The sequence below is a fragment of the Muntiacus reevesi genome, chromosome 2 (assembly GCF_963930625.1).
Source record: "Muntiacus reevesi chromosome 2, mMunRee1.1, whole genome shotgun sequence".
Classification (NCBI taxonomy): Eukaryota; Metazoa; Chordata; class Mammalia; order Artiodactyla; family Cervidae; genus Muntiacus; species Muntiacus reevesi.
Genome location: NC_089250.1, coordinates 215,146,776 through 215,164,880, shown reverse-complemented (window position 1 = coordinate 215,164,880; position 18,105 = coordinate 215,146,776). Strand labels below are relative to the sequence as shown.

Here is an 18,105-nt window from a genome sequence, read left to right as displayed (position 1 = left end):
ACTTGGTATTTTCACTCCTGCAGCACGGGGGGATGGAGAGGGCCTGGGGCGGGGGAGGCATGGATGGCAGAGGGCTGAGCGCCTGGGGCTGGTGGACTCGGGGGCTGGGGGCGCAGGGGGAAAGCATGGGGTGAGGAGGGCCAAAGCGGTGGCTGTTTTTGTTTTTTTTTTAATTTTCAAAAGGAAAAACAACAACAAAAAGCCAGCTCCTAAATCCTACCCCCCTGATTTTCCTCAGTAAGCGTTTTCAACAAGGTCACGAATGCACTGGCTCTATAGATTCTTGGCTCCAAACCACATTTCAGGCAGCCTTTAAAAGCCAGTTCTTGGCATAGCTTCAGCTGAGCCTGAGGAGAGGGAAAATCAGAGCACTTTTATGCTCCGAGAAAACATAAGATCCAGGTCACAGCTTCTTGGCTCTGCTGAAGCTGCCAGGCACTCCACCTTCCCACAGACCCAAACCTGCGGACCTCCGTCAATCCTGCCACTCCCTCTGGAGCAGGAGCCACGGCGCTGGGGCTCACACTTCTCAATAAGTCGTCCGCCTGTGTGACTGGACTGCCACCTGGATGAAGGCAGGTGCGTGTGCCCAGGGCTGGCTCAGGGCCTGGAACGCAGAGGCTGCTCCAGGACCAGCCCCAGAGAACCGCGAGGTATGCACCTGTGACCCCGCTGCCGCCTGGCTGAACCTGCGCTCCTCCCTGCCCAGCACCACCCGAGGGTCTGTCCTGCGGACCACGGGGGCGGGTCTGCAGCGGCCTAGCCCAGGCGTGGTGCAGGGCAGAGCCTGAGTCCCCACCTGTGTGAGAGGCCTCGGATGGCCCTCAAGGCCCCTACTGGGCGCCAAACTGAGCTCAAAAGCCAGACTGAGATGGCCCTCATCCCTTCAGTCATGGCCCAGGGCCACCATGCTAGGGCAGAGGTGGGGAGACAGCGTGAACACCTCGCTGGGCGCAGGGCTGGGTCCGAGTCCAGCCCCAGCTCCACACACAGTGACGCAGGAACACACAACAGACAAGTCCCAGCTGCGGGCACGGCGCAGGGCTGCAGATGGAGACCACAGGAAAGGGGTCCCATCAGCTGGGGGTCTGACTCCTCAGGCGCCACCCCACCGCCCGCCTGCCCCCCGCGGTGGTCTCTGGGAAGGCCACAGGACACATAGAGCTCCCAGCCTGTAGGCGGAGGGGAGGGGGGTCCCTCCTTCCACCACTGTCCTGGAGGGCCCTCAGTGTTGCTGGCTTCATACCTCTTTCCAGGCAGCACTGAGGCTGACCACAGAGTGGACGCTGGCTGGGTCTGCCTGTCCACAGCCTGGGGTTCTGGTTCCAGACCAATATCCCACGAGCAGCGGCCCCTCTTCCCCGTGGGAGGGAGGCACACGACCCCATCCTGCACAGGCGGGGCACAGGCCTGAGTCCTGAGACCCCAGCCCGGAGTGGGGCTGACAGGACCTGAGGATGCCTGGGGGGTTCCCACTTTGGGCTTGCCAGTCCGCGTTGGGCTGCAACCGAGAGCCCCGACAGGCAGGGCGTGGGGGTGGGGACGGAGGCGTGGAGGCCGCCAGGGGGCAAGTCTTAAGTCGCTCAGCGGCTGTCCCGCCTACACGTCCCTAGAAAACAAGAGGCAGTGACAGTCAGCCACAGAGCGCAGGCCTTCCAGGAGCCGAGCCCAGGGCAGCAGTCGCGGATGGCCCTGGAGGGGCCAGGGGCTGGGAATGGGGGGAGCGGGACGGCCAGCTCTGGCTGGCCTGACTGACAGGCAGAGGGTGGGAGCTTCATCACAAGGACCCTCGCCGTCACCATCACCACCAGGACCTCCCGCACCATCACCAGGTACAAGACACTCCCCAGAGCACCGTCTTGTGGTGGCACTGAACTTCCCGAGACCTGGCGGGAGATCACGGTGGCTGCTGCTCCACTTTCACACGGGAGGACGGTGCTCAGCAGAGCATTGCGGGCCCTTTCCTCTGGAGAGTGCTCCACTCCGCCCCACCCGGGGGCCCGTGACCCTGACAGGGGTCCATCTCCCCGCTCACGGTGAGACCAAAGCCGAGAGGCTGAGAGGAGACGGCGCCACAGGGAGACACCAAGTTCCTGGGTCTGGCAGCCCGCGCCTTGGTGTGACTCTAAGGGTCAGGCAAGGCCCCTTGTTGTACTGGTGACTGTGACCCCACGACTACTGACAACTCTAGTTAGCTCTAAGCAGCTCTAACTCCAGGCTGCAGACCTCCACTGGCAGGGTTGCACCAGAATCCCTGGGATTCAGCTGATGACGGGATGAAAAGGTGGGAATCGCTGCACAAGCAGGCTGGACGAGGTGGCCTCCGAGACCCTGTCCAGAGCGAAGCTCTAATGCCTCTGGGCTTTAGGCGGATTGTACTCAGAGTTCAGCTCACTGGGAATGCTTACCAGAAACAGGCAGTTCTATGGTTGGTTCCCATGAGCTCCTAATCCCCCGAGAAAAGCACCACAAACCGTAAAAAATGCTGAGAAGCAAAACGTGTCACCTGGACTACATCAGAAATAAAGAACTTCTGTTCATCAGAGACACTTTTAAGGGGGTGATAAGGCAAACCGTAAAGTAGGAGATAATTACAGTACACACACTGGAGAAAGACTTGAATTCAGAATGTATAAAGAACTTCCACAAATCAATAAGAAAGTCACCAAAGACCCAATGGGGAAATGATTTAAATAGACTCATGGCAAAAGACGATATCCAGAAGGCAACAAAGTGATGAGAAGCTCTTTAGCTTCATTAGTCTTCGGGGAAATGCAAATTAAAAGCACGAGGTGAGGGGAATTCCCTGGTGGTCCAGGGGTTAAGACTCTGCGCTTCCAGTGAAGGAACCACTGGATTCAACCCCTGGTGGGGGAACTAAGATCTTGCAAGCCAAGCAGTATGGCCAAAATCCAAACAAACAAAATCCCACAAGGTGATACCACCACAAACCTATCAAAATGGCTAAAAGCAAAGACTGATGATACAAGTGTTGGTGAGGATGTGAGCAAGAGTTCTCATACATCCTGGATACAAGTCGAAACTGGTGCAGCTAGGACAGTTATCTGTCAAAGCTAAACGTGTATGGCCCTGCTCCAGCAATCCCCAGGCATTATCTAAGAGAAATGTGCATGTGTGTCCACCAGAAGACAAGGGAAGGGACGCTCATGGCAGCATTATTCATAGCCGTGCCAAAGAAGACAACCCGGATGCCCGCGGCCAGAAGGGTAAGTGAGTCTCCGCTCCTCACACAGTGGGGCACGAGACAGACGTATGAACTGCTGCTATGTGGGACACAGTGAGTCTCACAAACACGTGGTGGGTCAAGAGAAAGCTTGTAAAAGAGCACAGATTGTATGATTCCGTGTATATACAGCTCAAAAGATCAGGTTAACAACAAAAAACCTTCCAAAAACAAAAACAAAAAAATCAGGTACACGAATGTACAGTTAGAAGTCAGGCCAGTGCCTACTTGGGGGAGGAGGGTAGGGAGGAGACGCGAGAGGGACCTCTGGGTGCTAGAAACGCTTTGCTTCTTGATTTCATCACTTGTTACCTGGATACAGGGAACCGGCGAAAACTAACCAAGTTGTAGGACACTTAGGACTCACGTACCTTTATACGGTATGCTGTTATTTAATGAAACATTTACATTAAAAAAGAATGGCATCGTGGAAACCAAGCCACAGAGGGAGGAGGGAGGAAAGGCTGCCATGGAGGCCTGACCAGGAGAAGGAGATGGACGTGCGGCACAGAAGCCACATGTGTCAGCGTCACGCGATGGAGAAAAGAGGGCTTTGCCAGACAGACGGCAAAATGGCAGAGAGAACAAGGCAGAACCGGGACATAGGAGGCCGCGAGGCTACCGATGACAAGGCTGCGGGTGAGGAACGGAGCTCCATTATTGGGACAGCGGCAGCTGTCGGGGGGAGCGAAATGAGGAGGCTCAGATGCCCCACGTTCGGGCAGGCGGTCACAGGCGAGAGCAGGGGCTGGGGTGCAGGACCATGACCGCAGCTCTGACCGGGTTGCGGCCGGTGGAGATGCAGCAGGAGACACACAAACTTCACACCTAGGAAAGCAGCGTTGGCAGGGAAAGAGTGACAGGCAAGGCTGGAGACAGATGCTCGACGGAGGGCTGGAGAAAAACGAGATGCCTCAGGACTGCACTTGAAATCTGTCTCAGCTCAGCTTCAAAGAGAGAGAGAGAGGCCAGTGTGGGTGATGTGAGCAACTGTGATAAACCGGAGGAAAAACAAACGAGCTGGGAGGAGAGGGGTTGAGACTTGTCCTTCTGAGCAAGAATCAAAACGGAGATTTAGACCAAGACAGACAGTCCCTGTCTGAGAGCCAGGCAGTTCCAGTGAGATTATGTCATCTAAATACAGGCCGGAAGCAGGCCAGCATGGCGGGCCGGCAGGAGTCTGGAGGCCTGGGGCCTGAGGGAGATGGGGAGGGACTCACAGACTCATCCTCGGTCCCCTTCCGAGCGGGGACAGGCAGAGGCTGAGAGCTGGGAGAGAGTGGCGAGGCTGGGCCACAGCAGGGTTCCCTGTGGGTCAGTGATGCCCAGAGAAGCCCCTTCCAGCCAGGCTGAGGAAAAGCAAGTCCAGACTGGACACTGGGCAGTTTTCCCCATGGCCTCCAGCACCCAGAAGATGGCTAAGGCTCTGGGCTCCAGGCTCCACGGTGGGTGTGCAGCGCCCCAGGAGGTGCCCTGAGACACGGGTGAGGGGCAGGCGCAGGGGCTCCTGGGCCGCAGGGAGACGTAAGGGTGAGGGCAAAGGCCCAGCGCCCACGCTTTCCGGGAGCCAAGCTGTCCGCTTGTGAGCAGACTCCCACTGCCCTCCCCGACCCCGCGAGCACGCAGCGGGCTTACAGAGCCCCTCCTCATGGGCTGTGCTCTGGCCGTCTGAGGCGGCGTTTGGCGCCAGGACTCCCCCAGGCCAGGGCCCTTCCGACACATCTGCTCAGAGACGGGAGCTCTCCTTCCACGTGGAAAGGGCAGCTGGTCTGATGCCTTGTGGCCCTTCCACGTATTTTACTGAAGATGAGTATGAGAGTGTGTGTGTGATCTCTGTGGCCACCTGCTAAAAGGATATGCTTGTGGGGAGAAGGGAGGACCACACAGGGGCCTCCCAGAGCAGCCTACTCTAGGAAACTCAAGGTGAAAAGGCTGGGTGGAAAGCAACAAAGAGCTTCCTGAGAGCCGGTCACAGAGCACCACCAGACTTCTGTAACTGCTGTTCCAGGAGTTTCAAAGCACACTTAGGCCGAGGACACCCACTTGTCTCTCCTGGCTCAGATGCAGTCCTACTCCAGGGAGGCGGAGGATGAAAGTGACCTCTGGGGGCCAATTCCGAGCCTGCTGATATTCTGTTAAGCTGCTCTATTGTGATCCCTGGCAGCTACTTCCTAATTAACCGAGCAGTCTGACTTCCCAAGGTCAAAGCTTTGCTGGTTTCCTGGCGTCCTGAGGTAAGGTATAAACAGATTCAGAGACAACTGCAGGTTCCACAACCTCTCAAGCTTCAGAGAGAAACTCAATGCCTAGTTCCCAGCCTCTGGCTACAGTGCCGGGGAGCTGACGCTTCTCAGGTGTGTGGACTACAAAGCAAGCGCTTTTAACGGGAGGCTGGGATGGCCCAGTAGGTGCCGCCACCCATGTGATGAGTCTCTGGAGGCCTTTTAGGGCATCCCATGTGGTGGGCACAGGGTGGTCCCTGAGTCCTTCCCCTTCACAGGCGCTCCTGGATGTGGGGCAAACCGCTGGCTCCATGGGTCACATGGCCTCCCTCTGCCAAGTTCACCCATGCCCTCTAACCTCTCAGCAGCCCTGCTCAAAGCCTCCTTCGAGCCCCCACTTCCATCAGCACCCTCCTCAAGGGTCCAGGAGGGCCCTCGGAACGTGGGGCCACTTCCCTCTAGAACTCCCCAGACTCCCAGAGCACGCTGCACAGGGCTCTCTCTGGCCAGCATGTCCTCTCCTCCCCCATACCCCTGGCTGCACCTAATTAATCCCAGCCTGACCCAGCAAGGCCCATCACATGTGGTTTCCATATTCCAGAAGAAAAGACGTCACTTCTTGCCGGGAACTCCGGTGTGCATGAGAGTGGGTTCTAAATGGGCAGCGTGAGGACTGCCTGCTGGAGGCCCTGGCTCACAAACGGTTCTGTGAGGTGCAGGATGCTGGCATTTCTCTAGATTTCTGCCCCTTCCAGCAGCGTCTTTTCACCTTTGCAGGCAGGGCTTTCTTGCAGGCCATCTCTGGGATGTTGGCTCGTGCCACCCTGCACTCACAGGCGCTCAGTGTTATTCCGGTTAGGAGGTGAAAGTCAGGAGCTGGCTGTGCAAAGCAACTTCTGGCACACACTCCCTGCTCTGTCCTGCGTCTCATCTCACAGACGCACCCTGGCCCCTGGAGAGGACTGACGGCGGAAGGCTCTAGAAGGTTCCCACAGGCAGCTGGGCAGGGAGAGGAGCTGTTCCTGAGAGGGACGCAGCGATCCCCTGGAGAAGGCCCCCAGCCCTGCCCCGTGTCCTGTCCTCCGCCCCTCGGACACCTGACGGAAGACCCCGGGGAGGTGTCTTGGACCTGCTTCTGCAGACAGACTTAGGGGGCGTGTGTCTGTCATAGCAGTTTGTTTCTCTTGGGGCGCGAGGGAGAGCTGAACTGGGCCTCCCAGCAGCTTCCCTGCAGGCTGGGGGCCGCGGGAAAAGCCACTTTTCTGCACCGCTCTGTGAACAGGGTCTGGCCAGGTCCCTCGATTCATCTTTCATTCACACCAGCACAAGGGGCTTTGGGGGACCAACCAATGACCCTGGCAGATAAGGTGGCACGCAGAAAGGCACAGGGAAACAGGGTGCCAAGTGAACTCCAGAGGCCCGGGGGATGCAGACGGCGAGCAGGGCCAGGTCGGGAGGGTGGGCCCGCAGTGTGGGCTGCCCATCCCGGGGAGGAGAGCACGAGGACAGCACAGCGGAATTTCCCAATTACGGCGTGAACAGAGAGCTCCTCTTGCGCCACCGCGCCCCCTCCCGCCCCACAATTAAAAACCAATCCAGTTTCCAGTGGCTTCCTAGCCGGGGCTCTGGGCCCACCAGTCCCTAATGCGAGGCTCTTCTGCGGAGCCCAGGGGTGGGGGTAAGGGGGCATAGGATTAGCAGGGATGCATTAAGGACACTGGGCCTCGGACCACTGGACGAGCTGCCAGGCGTGTTTGTGTCGGAGGAGGGCCAGAATGCACCAGAAGCTGTACCCAATGGGGCTTCTCGGGGTCAGGGTCTCATGGAAGAAAGCCTCGTGACAGCTCCCTCCCGACTTGGGCCCCTTCCTAATGCCTCATCTTGGGGGCTTCCCTTTCTCCCGGGAAGGGGCTTGGGACCCCAGCCACCAGGGACGGGGCTGGTGGGGGCTGCAGCCCTGAGTTCACAGCACAGTCACTGGCTGAAAAGAAAGGATTCTCTGGCCAGCCCTCTTTGCAAGGCAGCAGGGAGGAAGGGGGGCAGGGAGGCCCAGCTGATTAGGCCCCAGGCCGCCGGAGGGCCGCGCGGGCCGGGGTGAGCCTCGCAGGCTCCCGCACAGAAGCAGGCCTTGTCAGGATGACAGCTGCTGGGTTGTGCTGGAGTTCACGTCGCAGTTTATCAAAGAGGCTGCGTTTTCTCCCTCCTCGCCTTTTCTCCGGAGTATAGTGGGACGGTTCGTGGGAAAACAAGCCCTGGGCTTGTTCTGTCTGCACGGGCTGGGGGGTGGGAAGGGCCGGAGGAAACGTACACGCACACCAACTCGGGGCCGGGCTGGGCCGCTGGTGCGCGCCCCGGGAGCCGGCGCTCGGCACAGAAGGTTGATTCTCTCACCCTCTGCCGGGCGGTCTCCCCTCCCCACAGACCACGGGGCGGGGCGGAGGCCGCAGCCGTGTCCTAAGGCCAACAGCAGCGCCCCCCAGCTGTGCCCAGCTGCTGCCCCTGGCTCTGCAGAACAACGGGGCAGGCACGAGACCACGTCTTACAGCCAGAGCAAACTGGGCTTGGAGACGGTCCACAGAGCTCAGAACTGGAGGAACTGGGATTTGAACCCAGGGTCCTTTGACTTGAGAAGCCCCCTCTTCAACCGGCTCCCAAGTGCCCGCGGCACCTGCCTGACCGCTGTGGCGCCCTGGGAGGGGGTGCATGTGTGGGCAGGGCTGGCCGTTCACACAACCTGTGCTCAGCATCCACCCTGCCCCCCTGGCCTCCCTGAGTCCCTGCAGCTGGAAGAAGGGCCTGGGCCCGGGGCGGGGCACAGCAAGCCCTGCTGAGATCAGGTTTTAGAATCCCTGGCCTCCCCAAACCCAAAATGCCTCTACACAGATAACAGGGCCACGTGGACACCGAGCGGATGTCTGACCCCTGCAGGGGCTCCGTTCCCGCCCCCATGGAGGGGCAACCTGGGAAGGCCAGGTGGGCGGGGAACCGCTCCGGGCCTGCGGAGGGTCCTGCCTCTTCCTCAAGGCTGAGACCCCCAGCCAGATGTCTGTCCTTAAGAACTCCGGACGCCTGTCCTTCCAGTCACCGTCCCTGGACCGAGCTAAATGCAGCACTGCAGGAACCACGGCTAGTCACTTCTCTGCCAGAAGAGTCTCTCCTTTCTGTGCTCAATCCTGGGGGTTGAGGGGAGCAACTTATAGTTGGCTGAACACCACAAAGAGGGCATCTCTTGTCAGACCTGTGGTTTCACCTCAGCGGTCTGCATGCATCACTAGTGTTCGCTTCTTTAAAATCGCCAGCAGAAAGTAAGGAAATGAGACGGGAGGCAGGTGGGCAGGCTGACCCTCCCAGGTGCAGGCCCCAGTAAAGCTCTGCTGAAGGACCTCGACCCCGTCTGACCACAAGGAGGAGGAGGGCACATGGCTTCAGGCCCTTCTCCACGTCAGGGGGCCGGCGTGGCCCCGGGGAAGCAGTACCTGGACGTGACAAGGGCTGCTGCTACTTCGGGGGTCGGGCAGGATGGCAGGTGGGACAACACACGTGAGGGGCCCAGTGGCAGCGCCTTCCATCCTGCCCACGGCATTCTCCACCTGGGACTGGGAGAGCATGCTGGCCAAACAGGATGGGAGTGAGCTGTGCCCTGGGGGCAGGCGCGGTGCCCACAGAGGCCCCAGTGTGGTTCTTGAGGGACCTGAGCCCCAGAGCAGCGAGTAACTGCCGTGCTGGATGGACTCGGCCCTAGAAGGCTGAGGGGCGAGGACCCTCTGGGGGGCGGGGTGGCGGGAGGTCCTGGCATGTGGGGTGGGTAGACCCCTCAGGGACCCAGCTCAGCCGTCTTGCACAGATGGGACAGGGGAGCAGCTACAAAATCAGCAGAGTGCAGAGGTCTGCAGCCCAGCTCCAACCAAGTCAGCTGGGCACGTGGCCTCCTCTCATTTCCCTCCTGCAGAAATGAGGATTCCCACCAGTCCAGGATGCCTGGGAGACCCTGCAGAGCAAGCGAAGCCTCGCCACCTTGGAGGCTCTGAACAGGACCATGGATACATCAGGACCACCAGTTCCGCGAAGCCTCGGCACTGACAGGAGAGGGAACACCCCTGCACACGCGCACATGCACACGCGGCCCCCACTTCCACCCTGTGCTGTCTGGGGGGGTTGGCGACCCCCCAGCACCCTCGCCCCAGGCCCCGATGGGGCGTGCCAGGCTGATGGAGGCTGGAAAAACCCACTGCAGCGGGCTCTCCAGAGAGGAAACTAGCCACAAACTCCCTTTCCAAAGGCCTCTCTCCCCACTGGTTTCCTGAAAGTCTTCCAGGCAAGGAGGACTCATCAAAAGAGCCAACACCTCTGCAATTTGGAAAGCTGCATGAAGCTAGCTGTCACTTGTGTGGGGAGAGTCTGTCATTTTCCTGGTGGGGGGTCCCTTCAGTCTGCAACTCACTGTGAAAAAACAAACGTGGAAACCTTCCGCATTTGGCCAGTGAGGTTCAGAATTCACTTCTGCCCTCTGTAACCGTGACTGCCACCTGGGATCACTCTGCCCACTGGGGGCCTTTGGCGCTGTCTGGGGACACACTTCTGACTGTCCCCACTGGGGCAGTGAGGGTGCTCCTAGCCCCTAGTGGGTCGGGGTGGGGGATGCTGCTCGATACCCTAGAGAGCACAGAACACCCCCGCCACCAAGAATTAACCAGCCCCAGACGCCAATGTGCCGAAGCGGAGAAGCCCTGCCCTCCTCAAGCTCAGGAAAGCAGGGGGCAGCAACACCCACCACCACCACCAGGAAGCCCTGGGTGGTCCTTCCCAACCGGCAGGGACTGTGCCGTCCTGTTCTTTGCCCTTCCGTCCCCTCCTGAGAATCAATCCTTTGACCACCCCCGAGGGTGGCCTCAATGCCACTCTCCCTCTGGGGCTGGGGGCCCTGGGCTTGCTCCCCCATTTCCTTGCCTGCCACTACCCCCCACTCCCAGTGCACTCAGCAGGCTCCTCCCCGCCTCCTGCCCCCTCACTGCTTCCTGCATTCCCCTCTCTCCTCAGCTTTTTTCTGCCTCCCAGGCCTTTCTTCTCAGCCTCCTCTCCCGGCTTCTCCCTCTTTCTGCAACCATCACACGCTGGAGAAGCAGGAGAGACCATGGTTGCCTTGACCCATTGCAAGACGGGAGGATGAAAATTCGAGGCCGTGGGAGAAGGGAAGCTCCCAGAACTGACCTGATGATGAAGGCGCCTCTGACCTCCAGGAGCTTCCGCTCACTGCTGAACCTCTTGAGAAGGTTGATCATGAACTTGTAAAAGTAGGAGTTCATGGTCGGGGTGGAAGGAGAACACTCCAAGCCTTTGGTACCTACAGAGGAAGGGATAGAACGGGGTTTATTCTGCATGTCCACAGAAAGGAAATAGTTATTGATGCCAAAAAGGTGGGGAAAGTCCCTGAGCAACCAGATGAGGTTGCTGGCAGCAAAAAAACAAGGACCAAACACGTGTGTGCAAGCTGATACAATCCTGCTCGCTACGAACGCACCCGTTCCCCTGGTCACCCCTCCATCACTTAGTGACACTCCCTACATGAGACTAGGTGCTAGGTGCCAGGTGTTTTTGAAAAAACACAACACATCTTTAACTCATCATCCCAATATATAAAATACACCCAGACTTTGGAGGGTTAAGAACAGATGGTAAGTCATAGAGAAGAAAGAGGCAAGGCAGGCACACAGCGCCAGTTGTCCATAAAGCCCACAGACCCCCAGAGGCAGAGGCCACACTCCTTTCCCACCACTGCTCAAGGAGAAGTCAAAGAAGGCACACCCTGGCAAAACGTAACCAGGTGTTGTCACCTGCACCCGGTGCTCTGAAATCAGACATTCTTCATCTTCAGGCAAAGATGCTCTGTCAGAGTAGCACTGTGAAGACCTTGAGCTGGCTTTACAACCAGAAGCACACTCCAGGTCTCCCCCTTATGTGCTTGGTCGCTCAGCTGTGTCCAACTCTTTGTGACCTCATGGACTGTAGGCCGCCAGGCTCCTCTGTCCATGGGATTCCGCAGGCAAGGATAATGGAGTGGGTTGCCATTTCCTTCTCCACTCCCTTATGTATCCCAGCTGAAAATACATGGAAGGCCAGAAACAGCACCCCCCCCCCCCCCCACCCCAGCCTCGAACACGGCCCGGTGTAAGGCATCAGGCACAGAGGGGACTGGGGTGGGGCTGATACAGCTCGCAGTCGATCCCGACGTCGTGTGTTCATACATCCCTGGGGTCACCCCATCCTTGCTTTCTAGCACATGCTCATCTCAACAGCGCTGGAAAGAAGTGGTGGTGATGACAGGAATCCTCAAGTCCATCTGCCTCAGGCATGAATAGGGCATCTGATTTTTTTTTGGTAACAGTTTAATTGCGATACAACTCATATACTATCAAGTTCACCCTTTTAAACTGTGTACGATTCAGTGAGTGAGGTCTCTGGGAATCAAGCTTGGCTGTGAGAGGGGATATCAGCTCCCAGAAGCGTCAACCCAAAGCACAAGTGTGTGGAAGCATCGTCCAGAGCATAAGCAAGCCTTACAGAGGAGCCCTGGCAGGCTGACTTCATCAGATGCCGGGGTCCAGGAGGCAGCAGTGAGACCTTCTCCCAGAAGGTCTATTGTGCTGAACTCAGACTTCCTTATATCCTTGCGATGTCCTTACAGGGAAGTGGCTGGGAACTGGAAAAGGTGTTTCCTGTTTTTTTTTCCCCTAGAAAAAAACAGACCAGTCTTTCTGAACTGGTCTGTGAGGATGCCTCACCAGGAGCCACATCTTCAAACTACTGTCTCTCCAGAACCTCCTGGACAGCTCCTGTGAATCGTGCCTGGGGCGAGCCCTGCGTGAGGAGCCAGTTCAAGGACAGGCCTCACGGCACTTCTTGTCTGCAGTATGTTGTTCTGGGTCCCTGTCCGGAAGAGCCTGGCCCAGGGCCGTCCTGAGTGTCTCTGGAATGGCAAACAGTCTGTTCCCAGCCCCCGAGGGGCTGTTTGCAGAATCGAGTGTCACATTCTTACAGATCGAGTTACTCCAGGCCCAGCTGGGGCTGACTCTGAAGAGATGGTTGTGGATACAGCTGTCCCTGTCCCCACACTTGAGGACATGAATTCTGCTGCCCCCGTGGAGGCCTGGCTGGAGGGCAGAGGCCCCCCACCCGTGGAGGTACGTGTGGCCTGGGGTCTAGCTCCCTGCAGTCCTCTGGGTGCTCAAAGACCGTGGCTCCTTATGTCCGTGTCCCACCCATTAGCAGGCTCAGGTTCCACAGTATTCCAAAGGACAAAGAGATAGAAACAGTGACTGACCATAAAGAAATCCTCCCCCCAGGGGCTGCAGTCTCCAGGCCCTGGGGACTGCGTGACCTGAGCAGGCTCTGGGGAGAGGCCCTGGGTGGTTCAGCTCTCACAGAGGCAGTGGGGTTTTCTGGCCGCACCATGTGGCATGCGGGGTCTTCAGTCCCCAACCTCTCTCCCCTATATTGGATGGTGGATTCTTAACCACCAGACCACGAGGGAAGTCCCAAACATGGTGTTTAGAGACTGGCTTGGGAGTCCATCACGCCTGAGATCAGATCTTCACTCAAGCCCCGACTAGCTGTGCAGCTTTGGACAAATCTCTTAGCCCCTCTAAGCCTCAGTTTTCTCAACTGTAAGATGGGGGCAATGAGAGCCCACATTAAATGAGACAGAAGATGTAATGTACCAGGCCTGGGTCCTCCTACATAGTCTGTGCTCGAACAAGAGGGGCTGTTACTACTGGCAAACCTGCCCTAACCCGGAGAGTTGCATGAGGCGAATGGGTCCCACCTCCTGAGCCACGGCCGCCCCTGGGGCCCACGGTCAACTCTCGAGGTCCAGGCCCACACGGTGGCCCCTGGAGCTGAGGAGGCCCTTAGGAGGGAGGGCGGGGGGCAGAGACACATGTGGGAAAAGCCGTGTCGAGAGGGTCCTAGCCTCACAGTGCGGTGCTTACCATGGACGCTTCCGCCACTCACTTCAAAGAGCAGGAGGCTGGGTGCAGTCTAAGTGGGCACCACGTGCCTTTTGAGGCTGACGGGAGAGGCTGCGGGGCTGCCCGCGGCCTGTGGCCCTTCAGGCTCCCTGCCAGCGCGGACTCCAGTCAAGGCTGCTGCCCCAGGAGGGGAGGCCCTGCAGGAGTGGGCGGGGAGCCCTGGGGAGGGCAACACGGGCTGGGCGGGCTGGGCCAGCTAGGCAAGGGCAGCTGCCTCTCCCAACTGCCTCGCTCCCTCCCGGTCTCCTTCCCCTGGCCCACCAGTCACTGCTCAGACTGACCAGCTGGCTCGAGGTGGGACCGGAGAGAGGGTTCTGGGCAGGGCTGCAGGCCCGGAAGGAGAGATGGGGTGGAGAGAGAAGGAACTCTCCAGGAGTGCTCCCACGGGGAGTGCCAGGCCTCTCTCAGCTGAACGCTCATCTCTGCCCGACCGCAGCCTGCTCCTCCCCATGGGGCGCCCGCCTCTTGCCCTTCTGCACGTGACTGGATTGACCTCCTTTCTCCGGCAGCTGAGAAGAGCCTGAGGGTGAGGGGCTGTGGCCCCCGAACAGGGTGGTCAGGGCCCGCGCTGCCCCCCTCACGTGCTCGCGGATCTGCCGGGAGGACAGGCCAGGGCGAGGGGCTGTGGCCCCAGGATGGGGCGGTCAGGGCCCGCGCCGCCCCCACCACGTGCTCGTGGGAGCAGCCTGGTCTCAGGAGGAGATACCCAAAGGGCGAGGAGAGCGGGACTCCACCCCGCTCCTGTCTGCTGCAGAGATGGGGCTCAGGCAGGAGGCTCACGTGAGTGCCGCTGGCCCAGGGCAGGCAGATGCCGCCGGGAGCACCGGGTGTGCAGGGTTGGGCGGGGGCGGGCGACTGGCGAGCCAGCACTGCAGATGTTCCTAAGTGAAACCTGATGTGGCGACAGGAGACTCTGCGGAGCACCGACTAACAGCCTCCCCGGGATGTTTTGGATAGAGCTCTGTGGCTGTGACGTGCGCGAGCCTCACATGTCAGGATAAAAATAGCTCTGGCCTCAATACACCACCCACTACAGTTCAACAAAACCAGATGCGAGAGCGTCACTGTCCCGCCCGGGAGGCAGGGAAGGGTCCACAGACACCCAGGGCAGGTCCAGCCGGTCACCCGGGGGTGATACCTCTGGGCCGGTCCCTTTGGGAGCCTAATAGGCTCGAGGAATTGAGGAGCACAGGCCCAGCCCATAGCGAAATGCCCTGAGGGCAGGGCTGGGACGGGGAGGCTGGTGGAACGGAGGGCCTGTGCTCAGAGGGAAGGGGCTGGGACGGGGGTCTCAGGGGGCAGGGAGCCCTCATGTCAGAGGGCCCAGCCCCCACGGCGGCGAGGACCGATCCGGCAGGCAGTCGCTTTGGTCTCTGTGGAAAGGCCAGCGAGCCCTCTGCCCCGGGCAGTCCCCCAGCTCCAGGAGGCTGTCCAGCTGCCCGCTTCAGAGCAAGAGAGAAGTGAAGGGGCCCGGCAGGGCCTGGGAGCACCTACAGCTGGTGGGGGCAGGGAGGCTGCAGGAAGGTGAAGGAAGCAGGCTCCAGGGCTAGCACCACCACGAGCCTGTGCTCAAAGAGAAGGGGCTGACCCACGGGGAGGTTTCAGTGAACTGACATGAGGAAAGTGCTGAAAACAAAGCCCCATCCTGAACAAGAGCTCAGCACGTTAGAGTCACAGCTGTCCTTGGGGAACCACCAGGGATGGCTTTCTGGGTTTCCTTTAGAGTTTGTCTCTGCATTTGGTCATACCAGGCTGGGCTATAAGCAAAGAAACTGAATCAGCACGCTCGTCTTTGCCCACGTGTTTGGAGCGGAGAGCAGACAGCCTTGCAGGGCGCAATGACTTGAGCAGTTTCAACCCAAGAACAAGTCGGAAGGAAAGGTTGGGAAGACTGGGTCTGGGGGCAAACATCCATCCCGGGAGACTTGGTCACAGGTCACGACGCAGCTGTGCGGGGCCCAGCTTCCCCACCTCCTGCAGCAGGGCCTCGACCCAGAGCCCTCCTCCCTGCAGGCCCTTCTCCTCGGAGTCTGGCAGGGCCCCAGCCGTGTGGAGCCAGGCAGAGGAGGCACAGACACCGCCAAGTCACAGGGGACCGAACTGGGCGCTTTCATGTCATTTCACGGAAGCCCAAGTTAGGGAGATGGAGCCCTCCACTGGCTTCCCTTGGGGCCACCCACTCAGGCAGCTCATGGTCCTCCTGACTGGCCCAGCGGCGGCCCCCGCCCCAGCCCGAGGCTCTGATGGGGCCAGGAGTGAAGAGGGTCGGGCAGAAGGGAGACCACTGCCTGCGCCCACACCACGCTGCACTGCAGGCAGGGGTGTCCCTGCCAGGCCAGGCGAGAGCAGGTCCCCGGTGGGCACCGCTGTGCTGACGTTGAGGCCAGCACAGCAGCGTCCAGGCAGGTGACGGCCACCGCCGCACTGTCTGCATGGTCTGAGTTGACAGGCGGGACGTGCAGGCACTATGCCACCGGGCCCATCTTTGCTAGGCTCCCCACCTCCTCAGTCTTCCCAAGGCCCTTGGTAGGGGGGCAGGGCGGGTGATCTGTCTTAAAGAGGCACAGCTCTGCACCTGCAAGTTCTCAGAGCTGTGCCCTGGCGAGCCAGGGGAAGGCAGATCCGAACCGGAAGACGGTCTGCCTCGCAGCCTCCGTGTGTGGCCAGCCGGAAACGGACTGAAGGACCCCCTGCGTGCAGAGACGCCGTGGGAGAAAGGACGGAATGCATGTGCGTCTCTGGGTGCCCTCTGACCTGTGCCCCACGCCAGCACCCTCGGCACCCAGCTCCTGCCCTCCCCAAGGCGGCCGAGGTAGACAGCAACAGGGCACAGCTTTTACTTCCGGTTACTGCTGTGAGTTGACCTCGGAGAACCACAGCCCACCTGACAGACCTGGTGCCAGCCAGGGACCGCGCGCTGGGTGGGTGCCACCCCGACAGGGCGCGCGGGGCACATGGTGCCGTGAAGCCCTCGCAGCGGGGAGTCTCACTGGCTGCAGGCACTTCCGTGGTGCTCTTTCCAGGATGGAATTTCTTCCCGTCTGGCACACTTAGCTGTTTTCTATGAATTCAGGGCAAGGCTCTGGCTGATGCAAGCCAGTCTGACAGCCTTGGGAGCTGGGGCAAGTCTTCATCACCTTAGCCTCTCCGGGGGCCCAGGCGTCTTGACAGGGCCAGAAGCTGGGGCGCAGAGTTCTTTGCCACCCAAGTCCCTCTAGCTCCTGCTCCAAGCAGTGGAGGGCGTGCTACCTGAACTCCCGGGGCCGGGCCCTGTAGCCAGGGCTCCCACCCCGCCCCCTCCAGGATGGGCTGTGCACAGCTGCTTTCCAGCCCACCCCTCCACTAGCCAGGAAGCGTTTCACAGTCACCCATTTTTCCACGCCCTTCTCCCTCCCTTACAGAGGAGGGACAGATCAGACAGCCCTGGTGGAGAGGATACGTGTACCCTGCCTGTGTCCCCTCTCCCTGAGGATGCACGGTCTCGGCTTCATGGGCAGGGAGCTCTGGGGGCCGCCCCCACCCACAGGAAACCTCCTCTCAGTGAGGCCCCCCACCCCCACACTAGGGCCTGGCCGCCCCCCCCAGCCTCTGGCAACCCTGCCACCCATCCAGAGACTTCACGTTTGCGCCCAAGTGCTGATCTGGGGACCTAGGACGAGAATGGACAGAGGGGAGGACTCGCGTCCACAGGGGTCGCGCGGTCAGGATGTGGGAGCCTCCCGGCCGCAGCCCAATGTCCAGGCTGGAAACCGCTGCATCCTGCAGAACCAGAAAAGGACGCTGGGCTGCCACGAGAGCCCCTGCCTCCTTCCCGCCTTCAGTCAGAAGCAGCTGGGAACAAGAGCAGCTGCAGGCAGGGTGTGCACAGTGGCGACAGCCTGGGCCTTTGGGACACCCCATGGCCGGGGTCTGACTTCAGGTGTTACTAGCGAGATGTCTTCCCTGGTGGCTCAGCTGGTGAAGAATCTGCCTACAATGAGGTAGACCTGGGTTCAGTCCCTGGGTTGGGAAGATCCCCTGGAGAAGGGAAAGGTTACTCCAGTATTCTGGCCTGGAGAAGTCCATGGACTGTATAGTCCATGGGGTCACAAAGAGTCGGACATGACTGGGCGATTTTCATTCACTTTTTGAGGCACGGGCCTTCCTGGGATCGGCTGGCAGCCTGGCCCCCACTTCCACCGAGCAGGTGCCCTCAGGGCCAAGCACTGGGATGCCTTCAGGGACAGTGCGGTGGGGCTGTGTGAGGGAAGCCACCACTGAAAAGGCCCCACATCTATCTGACTCTTGGCTTTTGCATCAGAGGAGGTCTAAGACCTTGTATCTGGATGTCAAGAGCCACTAGGGGACAGAGACACCCCAGGCAAATGCCCAAGATTCGCTGGGTACGCTCCTTCCAAGCTGCCTCCAGGTGTTTTCCAGGATTGTGTCGCTGGAAGGCGGTGGCGTCTGCCTGCAAGGGAGGACTCGGGAGTCACGCTGGCCGCAGAAGAGCCACCTGCGGCTGGAGGGACCCCAAAGCGGGGGCTCCCGGGGCGCCACGGCCACCTTCACGTCCGAGGACTGCCCGGGAACACCCTGTCTGAGTTATCCACTCTCCGGCCTGGGCCACCTGCTG

General features: G+C 59.8%; 1 protein-coding gene across 2 annotated transcripts in view; it reads right to left on the bottom strand.

The window, feature by feature from the left end:
- VAC14 (VAC14 component of PIKFYVE complex) overlaps positions 1–18,105 on the bottom strand; it is a 75,716-nt gene that overhangs the window by 22,224 nt on the left and 35,387 nt on the right. For both annotated transcript variants that reach the window (XM_065924967.1, XM_065924968.1), the window contains exon 14: positions 10,675–10,807. In XM_065924967.1, the coding sequence (XP_065781039.1) occupies positions 10,675–10,807 (133 nt within the window). The remainder of the gene's footprint in view (positions 1–10,674; positions 10,808–18,105) is intronic.